Source organism: Strigops habroptila, chromosome 4 (assembly GCF_004027225.2).
Source record: "Strigops habroptila isolate Jane chromosome 4, bStrHab1.2.pri, whole genome shotgun sequence".
Lineage (NCBI taxonomy): Eukaryota > Metazoa > Chordata > Aves > Psittaciformes > Psittacidae > Strigops > Strigops habroptila.
The window spans coordinates 39851350-39876364 of record NC_046358.1 but is presented as its reverse complement, the minus strand read 5'-3'; the positions used below and the strand labels follow the sequence as shown (position 1 = coordinate 39876364).

Sequence of the window (25015 nt, the reverse complement as noted above, 5' to 3'; positions counted from 1 at the left end):
TCCTTTCCACTGGAGACTCACTTTTTCCCCAGGATCAGTTTGTAACTCATCTGGAAGCTTTTGCTACCAGATGAGTTACAAACATTTTGTCATCACAAAAATGGTCTTGACAGCTTTGTAATACAAAGTAAAACCTCTCCAGTTTATTGTAAAATGTATTACCCAATTTGTAACACACTCTACTGTACTCTTCATATTTTTAAACAATATTTCAGACTGAATTTAGTTGAAAAGTGTTTCTGTGTTCATTTTGGCCTTCTTTAATACTGTGTGTGCAATCACATAATGCAATTCTATGAACAGAATAGCATATCTGTTTTGAAGAGGCAGAAAATTCCTTAATAAAAAGTGAAAGCAATGACAGTGAGAAATTTAAGTCTGACAGCTGAAATATGACCAAATTTCTCTCAAGTGAGTTTAAGGAATCTAAAGGAATATGTAGATTGCTGAAAAAAATAGTCATTTCAAGTTTTGTCAAAGATTTCCAGCTGCACTTAAAATTTGCAAGGAAGATTCTTATTAGTCCTGAATATAAAGAGACTCAGGATAAGACTCAGAACATAATGCTGTGGGGTTTTAGAGCATGATTCAATTAAGGCATATACTTTGAACAAAATTGGAGGCCAAAGGTAGATGATCAAACAAAAACATGCTCTAATGAGAGGTGTTAGGAAGTTGAGGTGGGTCAACTATAGCACGGACTGTTTGGGCTTGATTCAGTCGGCAATAGGTTTTTGAGATGCCACAGAGCAGTGGCAGCTCTAAGCTTTTAGCTGATGGGGATGTCAGCTGGTGAGGGCACTGTAGTTCCTCTCCTGGCACATACTACTGCTTCTAGTGAGTTGTACAAGATTTGATTCTGGCATATGTGCAATTCATAGTGTGCAAAAGGAAATGTAATTGTAACATGAATTGTAAAGGTCTGGTGGAGTGGGATTGTCTCCAAGGTTAGAGCTGCCTTATCCTGTAACATCCTGCCTGGCCTCTGGCTGGAGGATCAGTTTTCCCTTAGCTCTTGTGTCATAGCTACCAGTCCCATGCAAATATCTTAGATACTGAAAGGCTATGGTCCTAAGTGCTGATGTTTGAACAAATGGGTTGGTCTCTTATCTGATGGATTGATAAAGGTAGGGAAGATGGTTGCAACTGAAGAATTACTGGCTATAAGGTTGTTTTGTAGGTGAGTTTAAGAAGAACCTGTGATAAACTAATTTTAGGAAAGAGAAATTAATTCAAATAGAAAAGAGCATCACAACAAGGGAAGGGATAGAAAGCTGTTTAGTCATAGATGTTTAATGAGACTGCAAACAGTCTAAAAAATTGTTGATGTCATGGTTGCAAACACAGGAATGCCTGGGCTTGCATGAAAGCACATGGAGAATTTTCAAAATAATTACAAATTAAATAAATGTAAAGTATGTATATGGATTGAAATTTGACACATCTTGTATGTTTTCTAAATGTAGTAAATAGCTTATTGCTATGAAAATTAACTGATTTCCTATCCAAGAAAGAAAATTTGTGAAATAACTGTTAGAGCTGCTTCTGAGACTCATTCATGTTTTTACTTTTTTATGCTTCCTTGAATGACACTTTTTTTTTCCAGTTATTTGTTGTCATACTCTTACAGACCTTCTATTTATCTAGCAAGCACCTGTTTAGAATCATTTCCCACTAATGAGTTACTGAATAGCATATTATTTCTACTTTTTAGTTATGTGCATTGCTATGGCCTGTATAAAAAGATGTTAAACTAGTATGTGATATCATTATTTATCTGCATTATAGTATGAAGTATGATCCCCTCACAAGGTTCATAACAGTGCTACATTATGTGCTCTTCAAAGGGACAGGGAGAGATAAAAATTCAGGATCATGGAGTGGCTGAAAATGACAGAGCATTGAACGCGAGTGAATTATGGTATGAAGCAAATCTAGAAATGCTTTTTCAGTTCTAGTAGTTTCTTGGCATCACAAAGAAGGAAATGCCTAAATTTGCTTGTAACAAACTTGTAAAATGCCTGTGTGAGTTTTACTAGTGTGGATTGTTAGTCTTTGCATAAAGCAATATATGCTATGCTTATTTAGTTCAGTCCCCCCAATCAGTTCCATTACAAGCGAGTGGGATTTTCTTCAGAAATCGGCTAGAATGTCAAGCACAAACACTGAACGGTTTGTATAATAAATCCTAGTTAGTATAATTTTTAAGTCACTTGTGGGTGTTAGATCATTGTGGGTGTACCCATGACTACAGAAAATTTAAGATGACATCCTCAGAAATACCCAATATGGGTCTATTTCTGCTCACCTGACAAAAAAATCTGAGCTTAAAAGACAGCGATGAAGCTAGTGCTGCCTACAGCTATAAAACGCTGCCTTTAGCTATTTTGACACAGCCAAGATCTTAGGCACATAAACAGACATCATATGTGACTAGCTGGACAATTTACATAATTCAATTAAGCACATGATTTGGTGTTTCTCTGGAATGGCTTTGATGTAGGCCAAAATTCTCAGTAAGCCAGGTTTAGAAAATTATTAAAATATTGAAGGGAAAAGAATATGAAGAAAACTTGAATCTAGAGCTGTTAAAATGATAAGGACTTGAAAATACTAATTGGAACACACGTGATTAAACCCATGGGAAGACACTTTGTATTCAGGTTAGATGCAGATATGCTGTTTGTGTGGGGGCTGTGCACTACTACATTTCAGGGCTGGATCTAAGTGTGAGCCCATGTGATAGTAAAGGAATGGAAGAGAAAAGAATCCTTTCTTTTTCCCTCCAATTTCATTCTTCAATTTTTGGTAAACCTGTAGCTGCTTTTCCTGTGGTTTTCACTGTTTATCAGTGAGAGAAAGAACAAGCTTGGGAAAGATAATTATGTTATTACACTGTCCATTGTAAATTACTATTCTAAGCTTAGAGGAATTTTTAAGCTGTCATAGTTTTCATTCCACAAATAAGCATCTGTAATCCTTGTAAAATCAATTTGTCTCGGCATAAAGGACAAACATCCAGTCATCTATGATGCAGTTTTCCTTTTGTTTAGCAAAGTAAATTTGTATAAGACAGAAGCATCTGTTCTGGTTTAAAATATCATCAAAGGGTGTAGTTACCAATTAGAAGAGTGATGCAGAAAACATCCATGTCATCTTAATTGTATCAGATTTTGGCGACTGCAAAGAAAATTACCTTCCCAGGAGACTGTTCATCTCTCCCTCCCTCCCTCTTAGCTTTTCACTGCTTTCAAGATGTTTCTGGAAAAAATGTTATCATTTGTGGCAGGCTCTATAAATAGCATTTAATTCCACAGCTGCTGGGAGCACAGTCGTTTCCAGCATTTCCACTGTTTCTGCTGGTGGCTTTCTGACAGCTGGAATATCCCTATTATTTTCTATTACTAGGCTCAGTAATAATAATAATAATATGGATCTTCTGGTGCAAAAGTTAAAGGGCTGGATCTGGGTACACCAGGGAGTATTAATGGTGTGCCACTTCTGGAAGTAGATATAGATTCGTTTGAAGATATAGATTCGTTTCACCCCCTTGGAGAAAGCCAGGGGCTGATGTCTCTGATTATTTCAACGATGGGTTCAGTGAATACACTAGGAAAATTTACTTGAAAAACAAGAGAATACGAATGGCTCTTGAAGTTCTATGAGTTACCTCATCCACAAATAAAATTATGGTACAGAACTGGAAATTTGGAGAAAGAGTTGGCAGTGCAGTCAACCAGATCTAATTTCACATCTCCTCCTGCCTTATTCAAATCAGGAATTCCAACAAACAGGTGATTACCTGGCACAATAGATGTGATTGGACAGATCATCACTAGCAGCAGGCAGCATGCTAATGAAAACAGCAACGTACAGTTTTTTTCAGAACGATCTAATCCCAAAGTAGACAACTTTACCAAGCCACCTCCACTTTTCCCTCCAAGAGCTCCATCGGCCTACTTCAACAACCCCCTGTCCTCCCAGCCCTTCCAACCACCAGTACCACTCCACCTCTGATTCTCCCATGAGGTATACCAATAACAGTGCCACCACCAGGCTTTCCACCACCACCTGGCAGTCCTCTGTCTTCCCTTATACCCACAAGAGAAAGTGGACATTCTTCTGGCTGTGATGGTCATTCACACAAGAGTCAAAATCATTGGGAAAGACAGGAAGAAAGAAAAAAGGTACCCAGAGTAAGCAGAACTTCTGTTCAGAGTCCTTGTTCTCTCTAATCTTTAAATCTATATACTTTCCTTTCTTTGCTGAACCAGAGTTCCAACTCCCATGCAGAGAGCATTGATGCTTCAAGCTGTATCTTCCAGAATTCCTGTGCCATTTCTTAATGGCTTACATTAAGAAACAGTTGCAACAACATCTAGTCCACCTTATATAGCCCTAGAACATAAGCAGGTACCTCCTGTGAGAACAAACTACTTCATGTAAACAATGAAAGCATCCTTATAATTTTATAGATGATGCTGAATAGTACTGATTCCCCACCCCGCTCCCAGCTCCCTGGTTGCGTTTAAGAAATAGAGAGTTCTGTCCCTCTTAACCATACCTGCAGTTACAAATTGTTGAGCTTTAAAACAAAATTTGTACCCATACCTATCTGCAATTTGGGGGATTGCATAGTATCTTTCTACTTAATTGTGTGGGACATTGAGAAGTATGTCTTGCAAGATTAAAAGAGGAATATTTTTCTCCTAAAGAAGTTCTCATTGGCAAAAAGCATGAACATTGCTTTTCATGAGCAGTGGGATATGACTGAGAGTTTTACTTTGCTACAGTAAAGATGAATTTTTCATGGTAGAAAATATATCAATAAACCACTTGAGCTATATGAGTGAAAACTCCTGTGTATTCATTTCTTGTTTGATTATTTTGTTCTTGGTTTTCATTCATTGTTGTCCGAGTTACATCCTTCCACTGTAACATTCTCCTAGGTGGACAAAGGTGCTTCCTTTCTTCAAAATTGTGCAGTAGAAAGGAATGGGGTAAAGCAACTGTACTCATTATCTTGAGTGATGGTGTCAATCAACTGATAACACAGCATGACTGGATATCTATTTTTAGGTAACCAGTATGTCACCATCAAGGGTCAGGATTTTATCCAAGTAGTGATTGAGAGAGAGTTTGCAGAATAGTTCCTGAAGCCATGGTTCATCTTGTAGTACAGGAAGCCTCTTATTTTCATGGATATTAAATATTAATCCCCAAACCAAAGAAAACATTTTACAGTGCACTATTACTGTGATAACCAAATGTCTGAAAGTCTGAAACAACTGAATATACACATTTGATAATGTATTATTGATATTAGATAGTACCAGGAACCAAAACAATAGAGCAGAACTCTTCAGTATGACTCAGGACAAAAAAATCAATCTGTGCTCAAGAGAACTTAGTCTGTTTCTGCCAATTCCCAACTTGAGACAAAAAGTACTGGCTATGGGCTTCTTCTAGATAAGGTCTAAAAATTTTATATTTGACAGCTAAATTATTTATAGTTAAAGTTACATGACAGAGAGAATTTTGCAGGATCAGCTAACCACATTGTGTTGTGTCTCATATAACAGAGAATACTGATTTCCAAAATGGATCAGGCTCTCTGGTCTTAGCAGCTGCATGGTTCTTAATTCCAAAAAGTAGGGATTTCTTCAAGAATTTTCATTATAACAAAATTATTACAATTCAGAGTAACAAATCTAGTTTCAGAAATTGCAGCATGTCTTCTGGTTATTTTGATTTATTTTATCACTAGGATCAGAGCTGGGGCAGCTTGAAGATCTGAAGTTGCACTGTTGGGTCTGGCATACTAATACTGTGTCCTAAAGAATTCTTCAGGTAGATCATTTTTCCTTTTAAAAATAACTTTTTTTTTTTTTTTTAAATTATAACTTTTACACTAAGACCTAGCATCCAGTATTGCACTACCTGTCTGATACTGCCTTAATTTAAGAAAGAAGCCCAAATGGTGATCTTGAGTGACTACTGGAGAAAGATGCAAGACTTGCATTATAGGTAGAGGTTGACTATGACTGACATACTTTGTATAGTACATGTGAAAGAATGAGAAATAATAGAACTTGAAAATGGGCTAAAATAACTTTGCCTTGTTCTTCTTGTCTGTTCTATTATGAGGTCACATTGCTTGATAAAAGTAACTAATTTCTCATAATCAATTTCCATGATAAAAATTAATAAACTTGTTTAGCCTCTGGATTAGTTTTCCTGAAATAATGTTATGATTTCTCCTAAGTGATTAGCATTGTATTTATTATGAAACTGGAGTCTGAAATTCTAGAGAAACACATTACTTTTATTTTCACTAACTTTGAGCTAATACCTTGACTTCAGCAAGGCTTTTGACACTGTCTCTGATAACATCCTCCTAGGTAAGCTTAGGAAATGTGGTTTAGATGAATGGATGGTGAGGTGGATCAAAAGCTGGCTGAATGCTGGAGTATAGGGGGTTGCGATCAGCAGAGTAGAATCCAGTTGGAGGCCTGTAGTCAGTGGTGTTCCCCAGGGATCAACACTGGCTCAAATCTTACCTTGTGTATCAATGATGTGGATGAAGGCCTAGAGTGTACCTTCAGCAAGTTTGACGATGATACAAAGCTGGGGGGATTGGCTGATACACCTGAAGGCTGTGCTGCCATTCGGTGGGACCTTGATGGACTGGAGAATTTAGGTGGAGAGAAAACTAATGAGGTTCAACAAGGGCAAGTGTAGGGTACTGCACCTGGGGAGGAAGAACCTCATGTACCATTACAGGTTGGGTGCTGACCTACTGAAGAGCAGTTCAGTTGAGAAGGACCTGGGAGTGTTGGTGGATGACAAACTGACTATGAGCCATCAGTGTTACTCATGGGAAATTTTTGATGTGAGGATTTTTCTGTCTCAAATTTATAATCGCGGAGCAGTCTTGTAGAATTAGTTAACCTTCAATTACAAAATCTCCTGTTCCCAGCCACCAGGTAAATATACAATTAAAGAAACAAACTTGAACTAGGGTTCTGTGAGTGATTTGATAAGATATTTTCAGGTAGCTGAAATGAAAGAATTTTTCCTTTTTTTTCCCTTTTTTTTTTTTAAATATTAACAGCTGAGTTTTATCCTGAAGTTGAAATGAGGAAGTTCCCTTTAATGCACAATTTGAGTAAAATTTGGTGCTGCAAAACAAGTGGACTTGTATGTATTTCAGCAGCAGCAGCTCCTAGAAAGCTACCAAGCTAGCTGTTTTTAGAGAGAATTAACAGTAATCTTGCTTGCAGCTGGAAAAGGTTGGCCCTAGTGTTCCGCACCACTCTCTTGGTGAAGCCTTTGTCCCCCTTAGTGGATGAGCACTTCAAGAAAGTGATACAGATGTAAAATGAAATGTCGTATCTGTAAATTGTTTTGTGTTAGGAAGTGGAAATAATCTCTTTAGTATTTTGATGGTGGATAATTTTTCAAAAAAGCTTCTCAGTGACTAAAGTATTTAAGATCACGTCTGTACAAATGCATAGCAACAATTGAGGATTCTTTCTGGTCTGCTACCTGACTGGACATGGGTCAGATTTGGTGGGTAGCCAAGGACCTATGGTGGTATACACACACCAGTGAATAAGCAGATCCCCTGTGAAACAGCTCTGAATGTTCTGACTTATGTCTCACTGCTTCTGTGTATACTTAAAGACCATTTTAAATCCAGATTAGTATTCAGCCAAACCTAATCTTGATTTTTCTGTCTTCCAATTTGAAAGATGTTTCACATTATCTCTTTTGAGAAAAGAAATTGGAACAAGTGGCCACCTTCTTTCTAGAATAATTATTTTGCATCCTTCACGCTCTGACTTTTGTAGCTGGTGAAGGGAAAAACAATGTTATGATTGCAAATGCTTTGCTTAGTACTGGCCACTAGAGTAACAAAAATGGCTTTATGCAGGGATATTTAAAAATCCCGCCCTAATCCACAAACCAAAAACCAACCACCAACTGCTCATATGTACATCAAAAAATCAGCATATGAAAGTTGCCACTATATATATCTTCTATGTACTGCTGACATTCTGGAGTGAAAATTAGGGTAACAGAAGCCTAAGGTGGTGTAGGGCAGATAGCTAATAAAGGATGCTGGAGTGCTTATGAATTAATATGAAGCAGCTAATTTGCCTTTGTCCATTTTAATGCTAATCTCTTTGTACCACACCGTCTCCCAGACACTGTTTCTTACTAGAGGGCAGACCTGTGCTGAGTCAGAAATGGCCAGGAAACAAAACTACTCATCCCAATATGTTTGATGCTTTGAATATATTCCTCTGTTTGTGTGAGTCTGACACTACACAATTGTTTTCAATGTCTGTACATACTGTAGTGTAGATTTTTTCCTCCTGTACTGCGTAACAGTTGTCTAATGGGATCATTTCCAGCTAATCTCTCTGCCTTTTATTTTTTTTGTTGTTTTTTTTTCTTTTTTCTTTTTTCCTTTTTTTTTTTTTTTTTTTGGTGTGTGGGTTTTTTTTTTTGTTTTGGTTTTTTGTTTTAATTTTGGTAAGTGAGCACATAAAACGCTATCAGCTGGGAGTGTACAAACTGTATGCAGTGTTTCAGGCAATACTTCAGTATACATCACAGTGTTTTGGTTTTTACATAAGCATGGATAGCATATTTTCTTTAGTAGGGAAGTATTCCTTTTTCTCCGTAGTGGTTTTCTAGGCTCACTGTGACAATTCCAATACGAAATTAATTTCAGAAGAAGAGCCATTTTTTTAAATTCTGCTCCCCCCCCCGTTCTAATTGCAGTTAATGCTGGACAAGAACTATGGGGTGTATTTTTAGATATGCTTGGTGCTTGTGTAAAGATGCACACTTGGTACTTCTTGGTACAGAGAGATGTGAACTCTCTCTCTGAAACAGAACTCTGCTTTGCTTCCAGTATTAATCCACTGATTAATTGTAGGGCCATAATATTGTACAGTTTATGAAATTCCTTGACTTGAGAGTACAAGTGCAAATCATTGATTTGATGAGTATACTGGATTTATACCCAAAGCTTTTATTCATATAGATTGTCATACTAGTGGCTTTATATATATGCACTTAAATGAATTTAGATCAGGGTCTTCGAGTTTATTGAAGCAGCTGAAGATGCTGAATAAGCTGAGGGCTTGAAGTGAGTCCAGGACTGTTTACTGTTCGAAATTTTCAGTTGTGCTTTCTTTAAAAGGAAGTTGTTCACAAGTTAAGGTTTTTTGTTGAGCTGTTCATGAAAGAAATACTTGAAAGAGGTCCTTCTTTGATCTTCCAAGTTCTCCTTTGGAGAATTGCATGCAAAAAACATGGCAAGCAGAACGGCTGAAGCACCCTTTTAGGTATAGAAGGTGATTGGGCAAAGGACTGAGACCTTGAGAGGAATTGTGGTCTACCACTTTAAAGACCTTTGGACAAAGAACACATAGCAAATATGATGACTGCTTCCATTGAAGAAGAGGTTAGGGTTCTTCTGAAGAATAAAGAGGCACAGGTTCTGAAAAACAGCAATATTTAAAGTTTCTGGATAGCATGGTCTTTAAATTGGTATTTTATGACCTCCCTTCCATCCTTCTGTTACCTTTTTTCAAGGCTGAGAATCTCAGCCTGCTTAGTTTTCATTTGAACAGAGGTGATTACATATTCCTGTTTGTCCTTCAAATTGCCTTTTTTTTGAACTCTTTTCCAGCCTCACTGTATTCCTTTTGTGGTGAGGGGGCCAGAATTGCACATACCGTGCTGGATGTATACCATGGATTTCTATAGTGATGTAATAATTTTTTAATTTTTTCTTCTGCATTATTTCCTATTCCTTTGCTAAATGTTCCTAAAATCTGATTTTCTTTTTGACTGCTACTAAGTATTAAGCCAATGATTTTTTTTTTTTTTTAATGGAACCTTGATAGTTTTCTGCCTAGCAGAGGTTTCTGTGAGACTATGCTTGTGATCTCTGTTTGTCTCCATTTGTTCTCCATTTTCCATTTATAGCTACTGTTTCCAGCCTTTTACTCAATTATTTGTCCATTCAGTGACCTTCCTCCTTTATCCCATGGCTATTTAGATTCCTTTAGCTCTTGGCATTGGTTCTTGTCAAAAACATTTTGTGATCTGTTTGGAAAACTCCAATACTGTGGCTTTTCAAAAGCGATGAAGGCTCTTCCTCTAAAAAAATGGTACTTTTTCATGTGTTGCTTCATTCTGCTACAGTTTCTATTAATTTTCCTCACATAAACATCAGGTGGAAAGGTCCCCCAGAACCTTTCTTTAAAAACTGGTATCCTAGGAACCAGACAAGTTTCAAATGAAAGAACATGTGCGCCACAATCACAATTTGGCTATTTCACCCTTGGCTCCTTGCAGATTGCTTGGGTATATAATGCCTAGACTTTGTGGTCTATCTGTTTTGTAGTCTCTCCTACTACGCTGTTTCAGGCAAATCCTTTGCCAAATCTTCCAGTCGAATTTCCATTTGCACTGATTTGCCACAATAATTTCCAGTTTCTAGCTAAACATTTGCCTTGTACGGTCTACATTTTCCTTCACCTTAGATTATAACGAGAAACATCAGATATCAAAGAGCATTTTTAGTCATTGCAGTGTCTTAAATCCTGACTTATAATTAGGAACTCAAACATCGATGGTGGGATTTCTGTAGTTAATCATTGGTGGTCTGGCTTTGCTACCATGAAAGCCTTGGGAGTAAGCTTTTTAACGGACTTTAAATCAGTCACATTAAAAATTTTGATGATGAATCACATTAATGTTCAGGCTTAATATTGGCATTGCTATGCAAAGCTTTTTGGTCCATATCCTGCACGAGTTCAGGCAGCATTGTATTCCCTATCAGATATACCTTGTAAGAGTCTATGTATATCAAATAGGAAGCCCAACAGTGCTACATGAAAATTTTTCCCCTTGCTGTCCAACTTGTTCAGATTTTTAGATGTAATGGTATGATAATTGTAAAGGAGGTGTTTTTTAAATGTGTTCACAGGGAATGGTATGAAGAGAAAAACCTAAATTGACTCTCTTAGAATTCAGTTCTTTGAGAGCTTTTCGAAATTGCTGTATTTCTTAAATCAGGTAGAAAATCAGTAACAGAATCCATTTATGTGGATAGTGTTAATGTGATTAAATTCAAGTTGCTCTATATGTAGTTAGTGATGTGATGTATTTCAGGTTGTTGGTGTACTGACACAGTTTATCTTTGCAGTAGATACAGTAGATTACATGGTCAAGGAAAGATGTAATGAGCCTTATAACTTGGCAGAGAATTCCTGAGACAATTGAAATGAGGGGAAAAAAAAAAAAAGGGAAAATAACTTGGCTGTGTGAGGTGTTCATTTCCACTGTATCTGTTTAGAAGATGAGCATCAATGAACTCATTAAATCTGATGTTAAAATTTACATCATTAGATTTCAAAGTCAGCAAGCAGACATAATTATTTAATGATGGAGTTTCTTTGGGGCTTGGGGGCCATTTTGGAGAATGGAATGAATTGACAGACAGGTGGCTGTATAATGCTTATGGCTGATTTTAACAATGTGTGACAGTAAGAAAAATTAGAACTCATTAACATTCACTTGGCCCAGTGTCTGCACGACTGATCAATGGTTGGACTACTGTATGGCTTAAAATGCTTAATGAAGCTTTGTTTGACAGGAACCAACTGCTGCTGGAGGAAAACGTGGATGATCCGATAGCTGGCAGAGTATATATGGCCTGCACTTAATAGACAAGGCAAATGTGAATAATTGGGGAGCAGAATGAGTGAGAGGAGTCTTGTGATTGATGAACTATATTATGGTTGACACACACATTCTATGTTTTGTATAAAAGCGTTAGCATCTGATTGAGTGGAAAACCAGGGGAAAGCGACATTGCTATGTGATTAGTGGAAGGTAATCAGCCATCTGTTAGGCATAATGCACTTACTAAAGATGAAGATAGAAAGCATATGTGTGCATGTGCTTACACAGGAACTATCACCTTTTATAAAAGTATATATGAAAATATAGAACTGTATAGAAAGATCTAACATAAGGCAAATAAATACTATCAATTCATCTATTTTTTAATCCCACCAGAAAGAGTACAGAAAGTAAAGAAAGCTTGTAGCTATGTTTGTAATTCATAAATGTGTCCTTCCAGCAGACTGAAACAGTAGCTTCAGAAGTAACAGAAACAAATAATTTTAGGCGTATTTTTAAAAATAATGGCATCATAACTCTGACTTTGATTATGATGATGAAAAGAAGGCCATGTCTGGAAAATATTGAGAGATGAACTTTTTATTGATCAGGACATATGTATTTTCAGCTGTTCACCTGCAAATTTAAAATAATCTAGTTTATACAGCTATTTGAGGTACAGAAATGGTTTGGTTTAGAAGGTAGTTAGAGTCTGATATAACATTGCTTGCCTGCTTAAAACTGTCAATGATGCTACCAGGGTTTTGTGATGTAGAAAGCAAGACTGAGCTTAGCTTTTCATGTTTACGAAGAACTTTAGTGGTGGAGGTTCTGCTTAGAAGGAATTAATCACTTCTTTACCTCTTTTCAAAAATAATTTTTGCATAGCAGTGTAAAAAGAGCAACTCTAAAAAATGTGTTCAGTTTTAATGTGTTCTAACACTTATTATAGTGGTTTAAAATCCACTATCTGTACATCCCACAGAATCTGCAAAAACAAAATACTCCAGAAATATAACAAATTCTAAGGCCAGCATTTAAAATCAGTCACTTAAAATATCAAACACCACAATATATAAGCCCAAAATATTGTTTAACTTGATCATCCATTCGTATATTTTTTTAGCAAATGTTTTAATCCACTGAATGACAGCTTGGAATACAGAATATTGTTCTTCAATACACTTTTTCAAATTTCAAATTAAAATTGGTTTTGCTGAAATTTATCATATGTCACTGGTGATACATTATGCAAATACTGGAACTGCTGAAGAAGGATGTCAGTGCCCCATCTTGCTGTTTCCACCTCCCCCGTTTCAGTATAAAAGTAATATTCTAAAAATTGGAGGGAAAAGGTTATAGCTAGAGGACAATAGATGCAAGTGTCTGTCTGAGAATGGGGTGGAGAACAGCTAATTTAGTCATCTTCAGTAGCTGGTGTCTTAACACAAGTTTGTGAATGCAGTCCTCACAAGGCTGCTGACCTAGTTAGATATATGGAAGTCTGACTTGCACATGGTCAATATCCCACAAAGCAGAACCTACTTCTGATCAAAAGTATTTTGGCAAATTTTGTAACTCCTAAATTGCTTAAAGTAGATATGTCTGTGAGGTTTGCTGTTTCTGCTGGGCTTTGTTTGCTATTTAGTATTTCGACATTAGAATTTTACGTAAAAACACCTCTGTGCCAGGCACTTTCCTCTTTTCCTTTCCTATCCAAGGCATGGGGGTGACCGAAGCCTGCACTCGGAACGTCTTGCCAGTGTGACTGATGGGTCTGTGCAGGCGTGACAGGGGAATGATGCTCCCTTTGCCACAGTTGTGGGGGAGTCGGGGGAGGGATCACAGGGTGGAGCTTACTGTTTCTTCAGTGATTTTAGGAGCACTCCTGTGAACGCACCGCTCCAGTGTCAGCTTTCTTGGAGAGCGCAGGAGAAACTTTCAGTTTTCCTTTCTCACAGCGTAGTTGGTGGTTAGTGCCTTTTTATTCTGCCAGGAAACGATTTGATGAATCTGTGTCCTAGTGTTCAGATTCGGTCATTTCTAGCTGCAACAAGTTGCTCCTTTCAAGCATTTGTGAGCTTTTTAAAGCTTTACCAGACCTTGCTAATTGGTATCCACAGTGTGTTTTATTACCTTTGTAGGATTTTAATGCATTTATTTATTTATTAAATGTGAAAAGAATGATCTATTTTAAAGTTTCTCCACATATTCTTACTTGAAATGTGGCAACTTCTTGTGATCTGGCAGAAAGAAAAGGACTTAAAGGACTTGACTTTAAGAGCAACTAGGATTAAGGAGGCATTAGCTGTAATGCGGGGGAGCCAGTATATAGAGTCAATCACATCGTAACAAAAAACAGGTCAGCAGGTTCCTAATGGTTGCTAATTGCAAACTCGGTGTATCAAAGCTAGAGCTATGCTCTGCATGCAGCATGAACTAGCTTTTGTTTGCTTCTGCAGCAGCATGTTTTAATTTCTGTTCACTAATTGCTTTAATGTGCTTACTAGAGCTGAGTCATGTTGAAAAACTCTGATAGAGTGCCAGGGTGGGTTTTTTTGTGGAAAAATTCCTAAACAAGTGTTTGACTTTCCATGTTTCTGTATCATGTAGGGATTCAGGAATGTTTAATTTGTTAACAATAAACATGCAGAAATAAGGACCACATGTGCTTCACCAAACTTTCATTTTCAGGAGTAAAAAATATAAAGAATATGCTTAAAGTAATATGATAGTTTTGGCTGTTAGAACAGTTGATTTATACACTTTAGAGAGGGTGCTGTGATCAGCAGTGTCTAACATAAAAATGTTTTCAAATTGAGTGATTTGTCTAATACTATATTTTGAGTATGTATGGCAACAGAGTTTAAGTTGAAAAATGGGCAGTGAAAAGAGATGGACTTGAAAAATATACTCATCATCCTGAAATGCTGGTTTCAGCCTTGCTGCAGAGCTATTTATTTGACAGCATTAATTCTGAAGTCTTCAAAAATCAAACTAAAAGAGTTGGAAATTGTACAGTAAGCACTGAGAACTGGAATCTTTTTTCATTCCCTTTCCTTGATTGCATGAATAGAAAATTTTGTTCTGAAGTACCAAATTAATATTTACTAGCTTAATATCAGTTAAAAGTTCTCTTGTGGGGGCAATGTGCAAAAAGTATTTTACTACAGAACAGGAAATAAAATCAAATTAATATTAAACATAATTTTTTGTCCTTCCTGGCTATGATAAGGAGACTGGTGTTTGGCTATTTCCTCGATACTCTCACTGCCTGCAGTAGTAATTTCTGGATGCTGAGACTCCACTTGAAATATTTAGCGATGTAACTCAGTTGTCACAGTGTAGTTGATTTAATAGTGAAAGGCACTGGTTTCTTTTCTGCAATCTTACAGCTATTATGCTAAAACCTAACATGCAGTCTTTATAGAAATCTAACATGCAGTCTTTATAGAAAAGAGAGTCAACACTTAAAAACTTGGAATACTGCCTAAATTAATAGCTGCATAACTGAGTTAATTGCAGTCTTTCCACTATGGAAAAGGAATGCAAGTTATAAAAGTTATAAAAGTTATTAAAAATGAAGTTGAAGTATTTCCAATATGCACTGGTTAAAACAGTGAAAAGGACCCAATCTTCCTAATTCTCCTAATGTAGACTTTCTGAATATAGCTTAGGTTTGCAAGCATTGAAGAAGCAAGTAAGTGCTGGTATAAACTTTAGTCAAGTTGTATGTCAGAGGCAGGCATGTGGCAAATTTGGGTATCTCCAAAATTATGTAAAACATAGCTCTCCTACTGAATTAAAGTTTTCATAATGTTTTAGGTACTTAGCTCCAAACCAGGTGCATGTTGTTCAGTTTTTTTTTTCTCTCCTGCATAAGATTTACAGCAGCCTTCTATATTACATACAGCTAGAGTGTACAGAGAACGAGATACAAAATAAAATGTTTTACTTATTTACTTTTTTCAGTGAAACTTATAAGTGTAAACTGATGACACTTTAAAGCTTTTGGGCTTTCATAAAGCCAGTCTTGTAAAATGATGTTTTAATTTTTGGTACATATTTTGACATTTGGAATTCTTACTTCTAAATTTTGACAGAGCTGTTGCTTATTGCAACAGTTCTTAATCTAACAAAATTACAAGAATTTAAACGTCAAACCAAAATCTGCCTACGATAAATCAACCAAGTGTTGTCAATATTTACTTCAAATTTGCCTTCAGAACTTTCGTTGGATGTGATCAGTAGTCAAGTGGACATTTAGGAAATGTGAATAAAACTTGTGATAATTTGTCTTTCATCATAAATTTCAGGCCATGGAATATGTTCTAATGCATGCTAGTTTGCAAATACCAGTCCTATATTAACTTGTGGAGTTAAGTACATTTCTTCTAGCTTTATCAATGCTCAGTTTCCTTCTGTTGCAGTTACAGAAAATCAGTACATATTCTTCATCAGCGAAAACTGTAATTTCCAAAGTGATTTTCTACAATGAGAGAAATGCAGTATTTGTTGGCTTTGGGGAAAAAAAAAACAACCACCAAACAAACAACACCCCCCCCGCCCCCAAAAAAAAAACCAAAACCCCAACCCAACAACCAAAAAACCAAAACAAAATCAAACCAACCTTGTTTGTTCAAATCAACACAGTTAATTTGAAGTATCTATTAATTCTTGAACTGCTGGTGTAGAAAAGCGAGCCTAGGTAGAAGAATTTGCATAGAATTATGATACCTCACAGAGATTACCATTTACTCCTTGTCTTGTGAACATTTTCGTTGCAAAATTTGTAACATGCAGTCTCTTTTCTTTTTCTCTTTGCAGCTGTTTTGGAATGAATTATGGTTTAGGCTTTCCCATGTTAGCCATGGATGTAGCACTTTCTCCCATGACAACACAAAAACTGGATCCCATGCCATCTGATGCATCTCCTATGCTTATAAACATGACTCCGACAGTAGAACAAGATGGGGAAGAGGATGTCATGAAGGAGCTTGATTCTGGCCAGCAGTATGAAAAGCCACCTCCTCTACACACTGGGGCTGATTGGAAGATTGTTCTCCACCTGCCAGAAATTGAGACCTGGCTTCGGATGACGTCTGAAAGAGTCAGGGATCTGACATACTCTGTCCAGCAGGATTCAGACAGCAAGCATGTGGATGTGCACCTAGTACAGCTGAAGGTAGGATGAATTTTATATTGCAGACTTTTCAGTGAAGGTGGTTCACTCAACTCTTCTACTAGTAAAGTAAACAAAAGGGCAGTATGACAGCCTGTGTTAAGAAGTGAATAAATCCTTTTCAGGGAAATAGTAGAAACTGTCATTCTCAGATTTTTTTGCAACATTACTTACTCATCACTTAATTCAACAGTCACAACCACATTAACGAACATGCCCACACTCCAAGAGCAGCTAATACAACCTGACCAGACAGATCAGAAAAGCCCAGAAATATTCATATTGATTTTAACAGGATTTAGTACTTAAAACTCCCAAATTCATGTCCCAATAAGCATGGCTGTTCATTTGAAAACTAAGCAAGTTTCAGAGGTAGTAGGGTGGAAAGGTGGTCTAATGTCTGGCCTTTTAGTCACATAAAGGCTATGCTCAAGATTGAACTCAGGTAGGACTACATACAAAATGGTAAACGTGTAGAATTTTCTTTCAGATCTGAGTCTTCATAAGAATTGTGAAGTGAGAGGATTTGAACAGTCACAAACAGTAAATCAACTTTCCCCCCCCACTAGCAGGAAAATGTATTAGCAAGACTGGACTTTTTCCCCCCAGAATCTGTATCTTATGAAAACTAAAACAGCAACAATCTCCCCCCACCCTGACAACTGAACACAAGTACCTTTAAACAATTATCTCTGTCTTGGTCCCAGATTTAAATTTTGATGTTGAATCTTTAAAGGTATTAAGGAAATTCAATGTGTAATTCAAACAAATAGTGTCTGGAACTGTATTTGCATGTTTGTCTGCATTGCTTGGTTTGCTGCAGCAGATGAAGCATGCTTTTGAAGACAGCAGTCTCCAAAAATAGCAGGCAAATGTTATCTCTTCAGACCGAGCTGTCTTCAGCGTTGCATTCTGAGGCCTGTTTATGTGAACATAGTCTTGCTTCATACTCAGCGCAATGGTATTTTATCTGTGTTTATTTTAGGACTGGAGCTGTAGGCTGTCTTAAAATACAACTCTTGTGTACTAGCGCTAACCATAGAGCAGTTGTACTGCAATCAGTTCTAACCAAGGAGAAAGCCGATCCTGAGGTTTTTTTTATGGTTCCTCCACTTTTCTGAAAAATTTGGGGTAGACATTGCCAGCCTTTGATGAGAGAAAGGACTGTGACCAGAACATGCAGTAGAGTTTTAGCAAATATGCCTAAAAGGTATTCCATAACAAAACTTGCTGGACTTACTGCCAGTTCTGATCTGGAATTGCTTGTGGCCATCTTAGTGCACTGCCGAGCTGAAACTAAAGGGCTGTGGGGCTTGTGGATGGTATTTGCACACAGCTTTGGGCTGGCTTAGAGCATAGACAACTGATTTGTGCCAGCTTACAAAATAAGAATATTCTGTACACATAACTCACCCCCATACATCCGCTAAAATGTTTTATGTCCAAATGGAGCTCAGTGAATAACAGTCTCCTTTTAGAATTTATTTGTGAAGTTGCAAGTGTCAATGGTAGTTCATAAAATACTTTGCTAATGTTTTTTTCCATGTAAGTGATTGCTGTAGCACCTAAGGATTGTATAGATCTAAGAAGAAATCTTGTTAAAGCAACTGTAAAAAAAGGACAAAAGAATAACATGAATAAATCTCAATTATCTGGTCTGCCAGCCTGGGGGGGATGTCATTGATGCTGTCAAATATTCGATGGGCAGACTGGAATCACAGGGAATTGCTCTTTTCCTGTGTGTTTATACACGTGTGTATCTTTGTGTATGCACGATAATGAATTGTATTTCAAGATATTTTTAAAATATTTGATATATTTTTAAATTTTTCACAAGTAACATAAAAAGAAAAAGCTTTCAGCAAGATCTGAAGTAGTAAAAAATGCAGCAAAGTCTTAATAAATGCATTAAGGATATGTACAGAATTTCTGTAACCTGCTTACCTTTAAACCTGTATACAGGCAAAAATAAGACTATAAAAGCAAGTGTTGTGGAAATGCTTTTATTCAGACTTTACCTATGTTTTAAATTGTCTTTGTATCCTTCTGCATTGATGAAAATCAGCTAAGCAAAAAACCCCAAAACCTCAGCTAGATCTTCTTTTTTTATTCCTTCTGTGCTCTGATAATTCTCCTTGAGAGGCTCCTTCCAACTGATCTGGGTCCTTCTGGAACTGTTGTGCCTGGGCTGGACACAATGCTCAATGTGAAACTTCACCATTGCTGAGTAGGCTGGAAAAAGTATTTCATGTGTCTATCAAACAATACATGCCAGCTTAGTATTTATTTTATTTGTTTTCCCCACAACAGCAGGAGACGTTTGATTCATGTTCAGCTTGTGATTCACTGTAATGCCCAAACTTCTTTGCTGCACTTTGGATTTTTCATTTCTCTTATCCATTACATCTGTGAAATTTACATGTAGGATTTTGCCTTTGTCCATTACTGAGTTTATTTTATTACTTTGTTAGTGGGGTGGTTTTCTTTTCTTTTTTTTTTTTTTAAGGTCTTCCATTTCTCAAGTGTGTCCATGAATTTTTTAGTTTCTTCTGGTATGTTTGAAGTATCTCCCCCAAGCACACACATTGCAAATTTAAGAAGGCTTTTCTCTACTTCTTTGTCCAAATCATAAAGGTAGAAATGAATGATACAGACTCAGGGACTCAGGATAAACGTCTATAACATAATAGTTTCTGAATATAATTATTAGACTGCAAATGCAGCAGTAAGGCAAACAATTTTTTATTTTCTCATAGTTTGTTTTCCTCAGCCAGGAGAGGTCCAATTCCCTTTTCATGCAGCTTTCTATTCGTTTTGGATGTTTAAAGTTTATTTTCTTCCTCTGGCTGTCAGTTGGCTCATGGTGGTAGGGCTGGTATGAGGACGTAGGTCATAGCAGACTTTTTATGTTATTCCTTGGAAAATTGCTCAACAAACCGATCATCTCTTTCTCTGGTGAATATTTACTCTGTATCCCTGTTGCAGATCTGTCTGTTCTTCTGCTTTTTCTGTAATCAAGAGCATTGTTTCTCTTGTGGCTTGTTCCCTGAGGATTTTGGTGTTTGCTGCCAGTCTCTTTTCATGCTACATGACTTAGGGTTTTATTGGCCACCACCGATCCTTTGAAAAATACTTGTTTCTCTCACTTTTTCAATGCCCTTTCTCAGAACTAGCCACGCAGCATGAGTGGGAGGCTTGTCTTATGTTGTCCCTTGGGAAATTTCCTGGAAAGCTCAGCTTCACATGAGTGCTTCAGTAAGCTAGATGCATGAATCATAACTCTCAGGGTTTCAGAATGCCTTATATTAGTCATTTATCTGGTCATCACTCTTAACTCAAGCTGTCCTAAGATACATTTACATCTCTAAGAGATTCAGTGTAGCTGTTACCAGTTGCAAATATTTGTAAAAGAGATGAAAAAAAAAAAAGCTTTTACTACAAGCAAATCTAAGAGTGCTCTCTCTGTCCTTGTATTGTGTGAACATGCTGCGATGATTTCATGATCCATTTAGCTTTTTTGTGCTGAATAAAATATGCTTGCTTTTACAGTGAATTCTTTCTTGGAATCCTCCTGAGGTCCAACTTGGATTCAATTCCAACTCTTCTGCTTTACTTTATATCCCTTAACCCTCTCAGGGAAGGGCCTAGTGCTTCAACTCATTGTTTACTGCTTTCTATCTTTCTGGAAAAAAAAAAACCAAACCCCAAACAAAAAAACCCCAATCCCAAACCCCCTGTCATTTGGATAATCTTGTGTTTAAAATGTTTGTTAACTTCTAACTTATTGTGGAGAAAATCACTACACCACCAACGTAAAAACAGGGTACCGTAGGTATCTTTCTCATCCTCTCCTCTTGAATTCAGTAGGCTTTTAGTAATTAGATAATATTAAATATTGCTGGGTTTATTGAATAAATACTGAAGGCTGGGCCAAATTATTTTTCTGAGTAATTTTCAACTTTTTTTTTTTTCCCTGTATCAATTCCTTTCAAGAGCAAAAATCAGTATTTTCTTCAGATGTTAAAATAAATAACTCAAAATAAAGCTGAGTCTGGAAGAGAAGTTCAGTAAGTTCAATTTCTTGTAGTTTGAAACTCAGAATTATTTTTATCATAACCTGTAAATGGACTTACTCAATGTTAGCAGCGCTGCTAAAGTACCTCATCTACCACATGTCTTTCTGTAACACTAGAAGCAGGGCTATTCTTTCTTCTCACCTTTGGTTTGATGGCTCTCAATGGTTCTATTATTTTAAGGCTTGTGACAACATACTTTGCTTCTGCAGTTGTACAGCTTTTCATCTGTGCTACCTAAACTACCTTTGAGTGCACAGGTAAAGTTTTCCTGGAGTCTGAATCTCTAGACTGTACTGACAACACTGTATTATAAGAGAACTTGGAGAGCATTAAGCTGTATTCTACATAGAGTGCAATCCTGGAGATGTTACACATACTGTTTGCTCACCTACCAGGTCAGTGCCTTAAAGGATAAAACTGATGACCAAGTAAATGTCAATTTTCCAGGTACTAATTAGGGTTGGAAATTCCGTGCAAAGTCGCTCAGACTTGCCAGGGCTGGTGGTAGTCTGAGTTCAGAAATGCAAAATTTTAGGCAGCTGGATACTTGTAATGAAATGAGCAACAGAGGTGTACCTGTGGTATTTAGATATTCACAAACTAAATGGCAACTGAGCAACGTGATTCAGGACTGCATTGTTGCCTACATTCTGTCCTGATATTTATTCTGCTCTTGTCATTAAAGTCTGTTACGAATACATTCCCGAAGGCCCACTCTTAAGTTCCTAATGAAAAAAAAAATTTGTTCTGACTGCTTATAACATTTCTCAACAAATACATTAATTCATTGGATTACTGCTAGCTATATATTATTGTTAGTGTTGAAACCATTTTTGGTGTTCCAAATATTTTATACTAAGTGAATATCTGTTAAGCCAATAGGCTTTTAACGTTTTAACTTCAAGTACCTGAGTATTGCTAGTGACTATATTGGTTTATTAATATTCTGCCAATCTGTTTTTCAACAATAACTTTAGAAAAAACAATAAACAACACTTGTAAGCTAATTGTAAATTATGCTCTAGTGTAGTTGTAGCTGACATTTCAAAATGAAATTTTTGTACCTTTAATGTTTAGCTAATGCACATTCATAACTTTTTAAGCAAATAATGGCAGGTTAACCATAATTTTTAAAAAATAGGTGGATTTAAACTGTGCCATGCAACCTAATAGGAAAACAACGTCCCCCCTCTTCTGCCTGTATGGTTCAGTCTGTGCAGGTACAGTGAAGTTAGACTGATTTTCTTTCTCCTCTTAGGATTTAATAACCAAGTCTATTAATGTAGCCCATATTTACGCAAACTCACTGCCCTCTGATCATCTGCTGGGGTGCCATAGGAGACACAGTATGAACACAGAAAGAGCTTACATACTTTACTGGAGATTCAGTTGCCTTCTAAAGAAAGCTGGTCTTGCTAGAAAAGTGAGAACTGCTTGGTTAGTCTGCTGTTATCTAAGTATCAAGGGAATGAAAGTAGCTAAGAGCTGGAAAGGACTTGACTGGTAACTCTAGTGACAATGGAGGATCTGGTTTGCATAATTTATAAGGATAAATGAATAAATAATAAATGTTGCAGACAGTGTTCTGGACCCTTTTTAAGCTTGGACTTTCTATCTAGAAGAGCAGAGAAAGGATACCAATAAAAAAATGACTGGAATTACTGCTTTTGTGATGAAGTGACTTGATTATTCCTTGGAGTGATAGAAGACACCAGCATTGGATATCCCTTGAGCAAAAGGATTTTTAGAAAAGAAAAAAAAAAAGAAAGAAAAAAACCCTGACCAAATAAAAAAAGGCATGGGTTACCTAATTGACTCAGTTGGGGTCCATGTGCATGGCCTTTGGAAACAAATGGTGAAAAATTTGTGCAACATCTAAGCTTCCACTTAATGCAAGGGTGCAATCTGAACATCTCCTTAAAACAGCATGAGTTATTTCAAAAGCAAACCAGTAAGGATACACCAAGCAAAAATACTGCAACCTGTGACATTCCCTACAAGGGAGTGCTTTTCTTGTGAGGGTAGAGATGCGTTCATTAATTTGAGCACTGCATTTGGTCATAGAAGGGTGATGTGTAATTCAGGGAGTTGCAGATATAAAAGCAGAGTAGCATCTGCAATGCTATGAAGGTCTTAAGGTTGTCCTAAAATAGACATTGGGATTATTCAGTAGTCAGGAGACTTTGGAGAAAAAAGGTGAACATTTGCTTGTGAAAAGGAAATTGGAGCTCTAAGATGAGGAGAAAAGTGGGTGTTGCACCACTCAGTTTCTTCATCTAGTTCTAAAAATAAAAACTCTTCAAAATCTCTCTCATTTGGATATCTACACTTTTAAAATATACACAATTATACAATATACACATAAATGCATGTGAGTGCACTTTGACCACATATATTGATTATTTCTCCCTCTTCTCTCTTCACACTGCTCTTACATTAAAATATGCCAGTACAGGCTTTACAAAATGATCTAATGTACTCTACCAAAGGTCTCTGGAGAAATATTAAGGTAAATATTAAATTCTAGCACAGATGGTACCTATTACCGTCTTCTCTAGTCTGTATCCTAATCTAACTGAAACACAAATGTTTACTGGATGTAATGATGTAATTATATCAATACTTTTCAGTATGATGAAAAAATGTTGCATGTTAAGTCATTGTGCAAATTAATTACTCAAAATATTTGCTGAGGGAATATATTTTGTTATTTAGTATATGTATATGTGAACATAATAACACCTACTGATGTCCATATTAACTAGAAGAAACTAAATACTATTTCAATGGTATAAGTAAAATTTAGTAATGTCAACTTTTTAAATTAAAGGTCATTGACACTATATAAGTATTTATATTTGAAAGTAAGGATACCAATGGGAATTTTTGTTATGGTATACATGACTTGGTTGAAATAATTAATTTTATAAAAATATGTGTATATTTGTGATTATGTATATGTGTATATAATCAAAAGCATTCACAGAAAAAGAAGTGCCACATAAATCTTCCTGATAATTTTTTTTATTGAGAGCTTGTTTAAGTCTATATGTGGTTTAGAAGGTAGGATATAATTATGTTTTATAACAGTCATCTATGAACAGTCATCTTCATGAACTATGAAGTTTACAGATGCTTTCTTGCTTTGCCTATTTCAGGAGGCTTTGTGGCTGTATTTCTTATTAGGCATTATGCTGGTAGGGTTTGTTGCTTTTTCACTTTATAATTACATGTCACTTATAACAAATATATAAAAACTGTAATATGGCATAAGGGAGTAGTCAAAGAACAGGCACAGAAAATTGCACAAAATATAAGGAATTCTTTAGTTTGCTTCCCTATTGCCTGATGGGCTTTTGTTATGAGAGAGTTGACAGAAGAAATTTCAGGTTATAGGATGATTGCTGTCTGAATGCCAGAGATGCAGCATGAATATTTCAGTACCATAACACACTCACATTTTAGTAAGAAGAAGTTCCACAATTTCTGATTTTTAAATATCCTTTGTTATTTGCCTCTCAAATCATATGAATTCTTCCTCAGAATGAAATCTTGTTCTGTATAGTTAACCATTAAAAAGCCTTCTGTGAATTGCAATTGAAATCTCAGAACTAACAAGCAAGTAAGCACAGCAAAAGGGTTTTGTGTATTTTCCTGTGGAGAATGTAATGACATGTCTGTATAGCTGTGTTTATACTTTTAATTGAGATGTTGCCTTATGCTTAGTACCCATCCTGTGAGTGAACTGTGTGAGATGTCTTCTGGGGGATTGAGATGAAGTTCATGTGGCCTTGCCAGAGCCTGATCTCTCACCTTGGGGCAGTCCAGGAACTGTACTGGACCTTGAGCTTTTCTAAGGATTGCTCTGGAGCTTGGCTTCATTGTTTGCAGCTAGTAAATATAGCTGGGTGGCAAGCGTGGGCAAGAGCCTAGGTTCAGGCAAATGTCTGACTGACATTGTAGTTGTAGTGATGTCATCTTCAGAAAAGGTTATAAATACAGACTAGGTATTTTTTCGTGGATTGTCTTACGCTTCCTTGAGTTG

The 25015-nt window shown here is 36.6% G+C and overlaps 1 protein-coding gene across 8 annotated transcripts in view; it reads left to right on the top strand.

Annotated features, from left to right (window-relative positions):
- The window catches only part of AKAP6 (A-kinase anchoring protein 6), a 273850-nt gene that overhangs the window by 34161 nt on the left and 214674 nt on the right, over positions 1 to 25015 (top strand). For 7 of the 8 annotated variants that reach the window (XM_030482075.1, XM_030482071.1, XM_030482072.1 and 4 more), the window contains one exon: positions 16540 to 16897. In XM_030482075.1, the coding sequence (XP_030337935.1) occupies positions 16540 to 16897 (358 nt within the window). Of the gene's footprint in view, positions 1 to 5773; positions 5851 to 16539; positions 16898 to 25015 lie in introns of those variants that run through there. The other variant, XM_030482074.1, reaches the window with a different exon arrangement.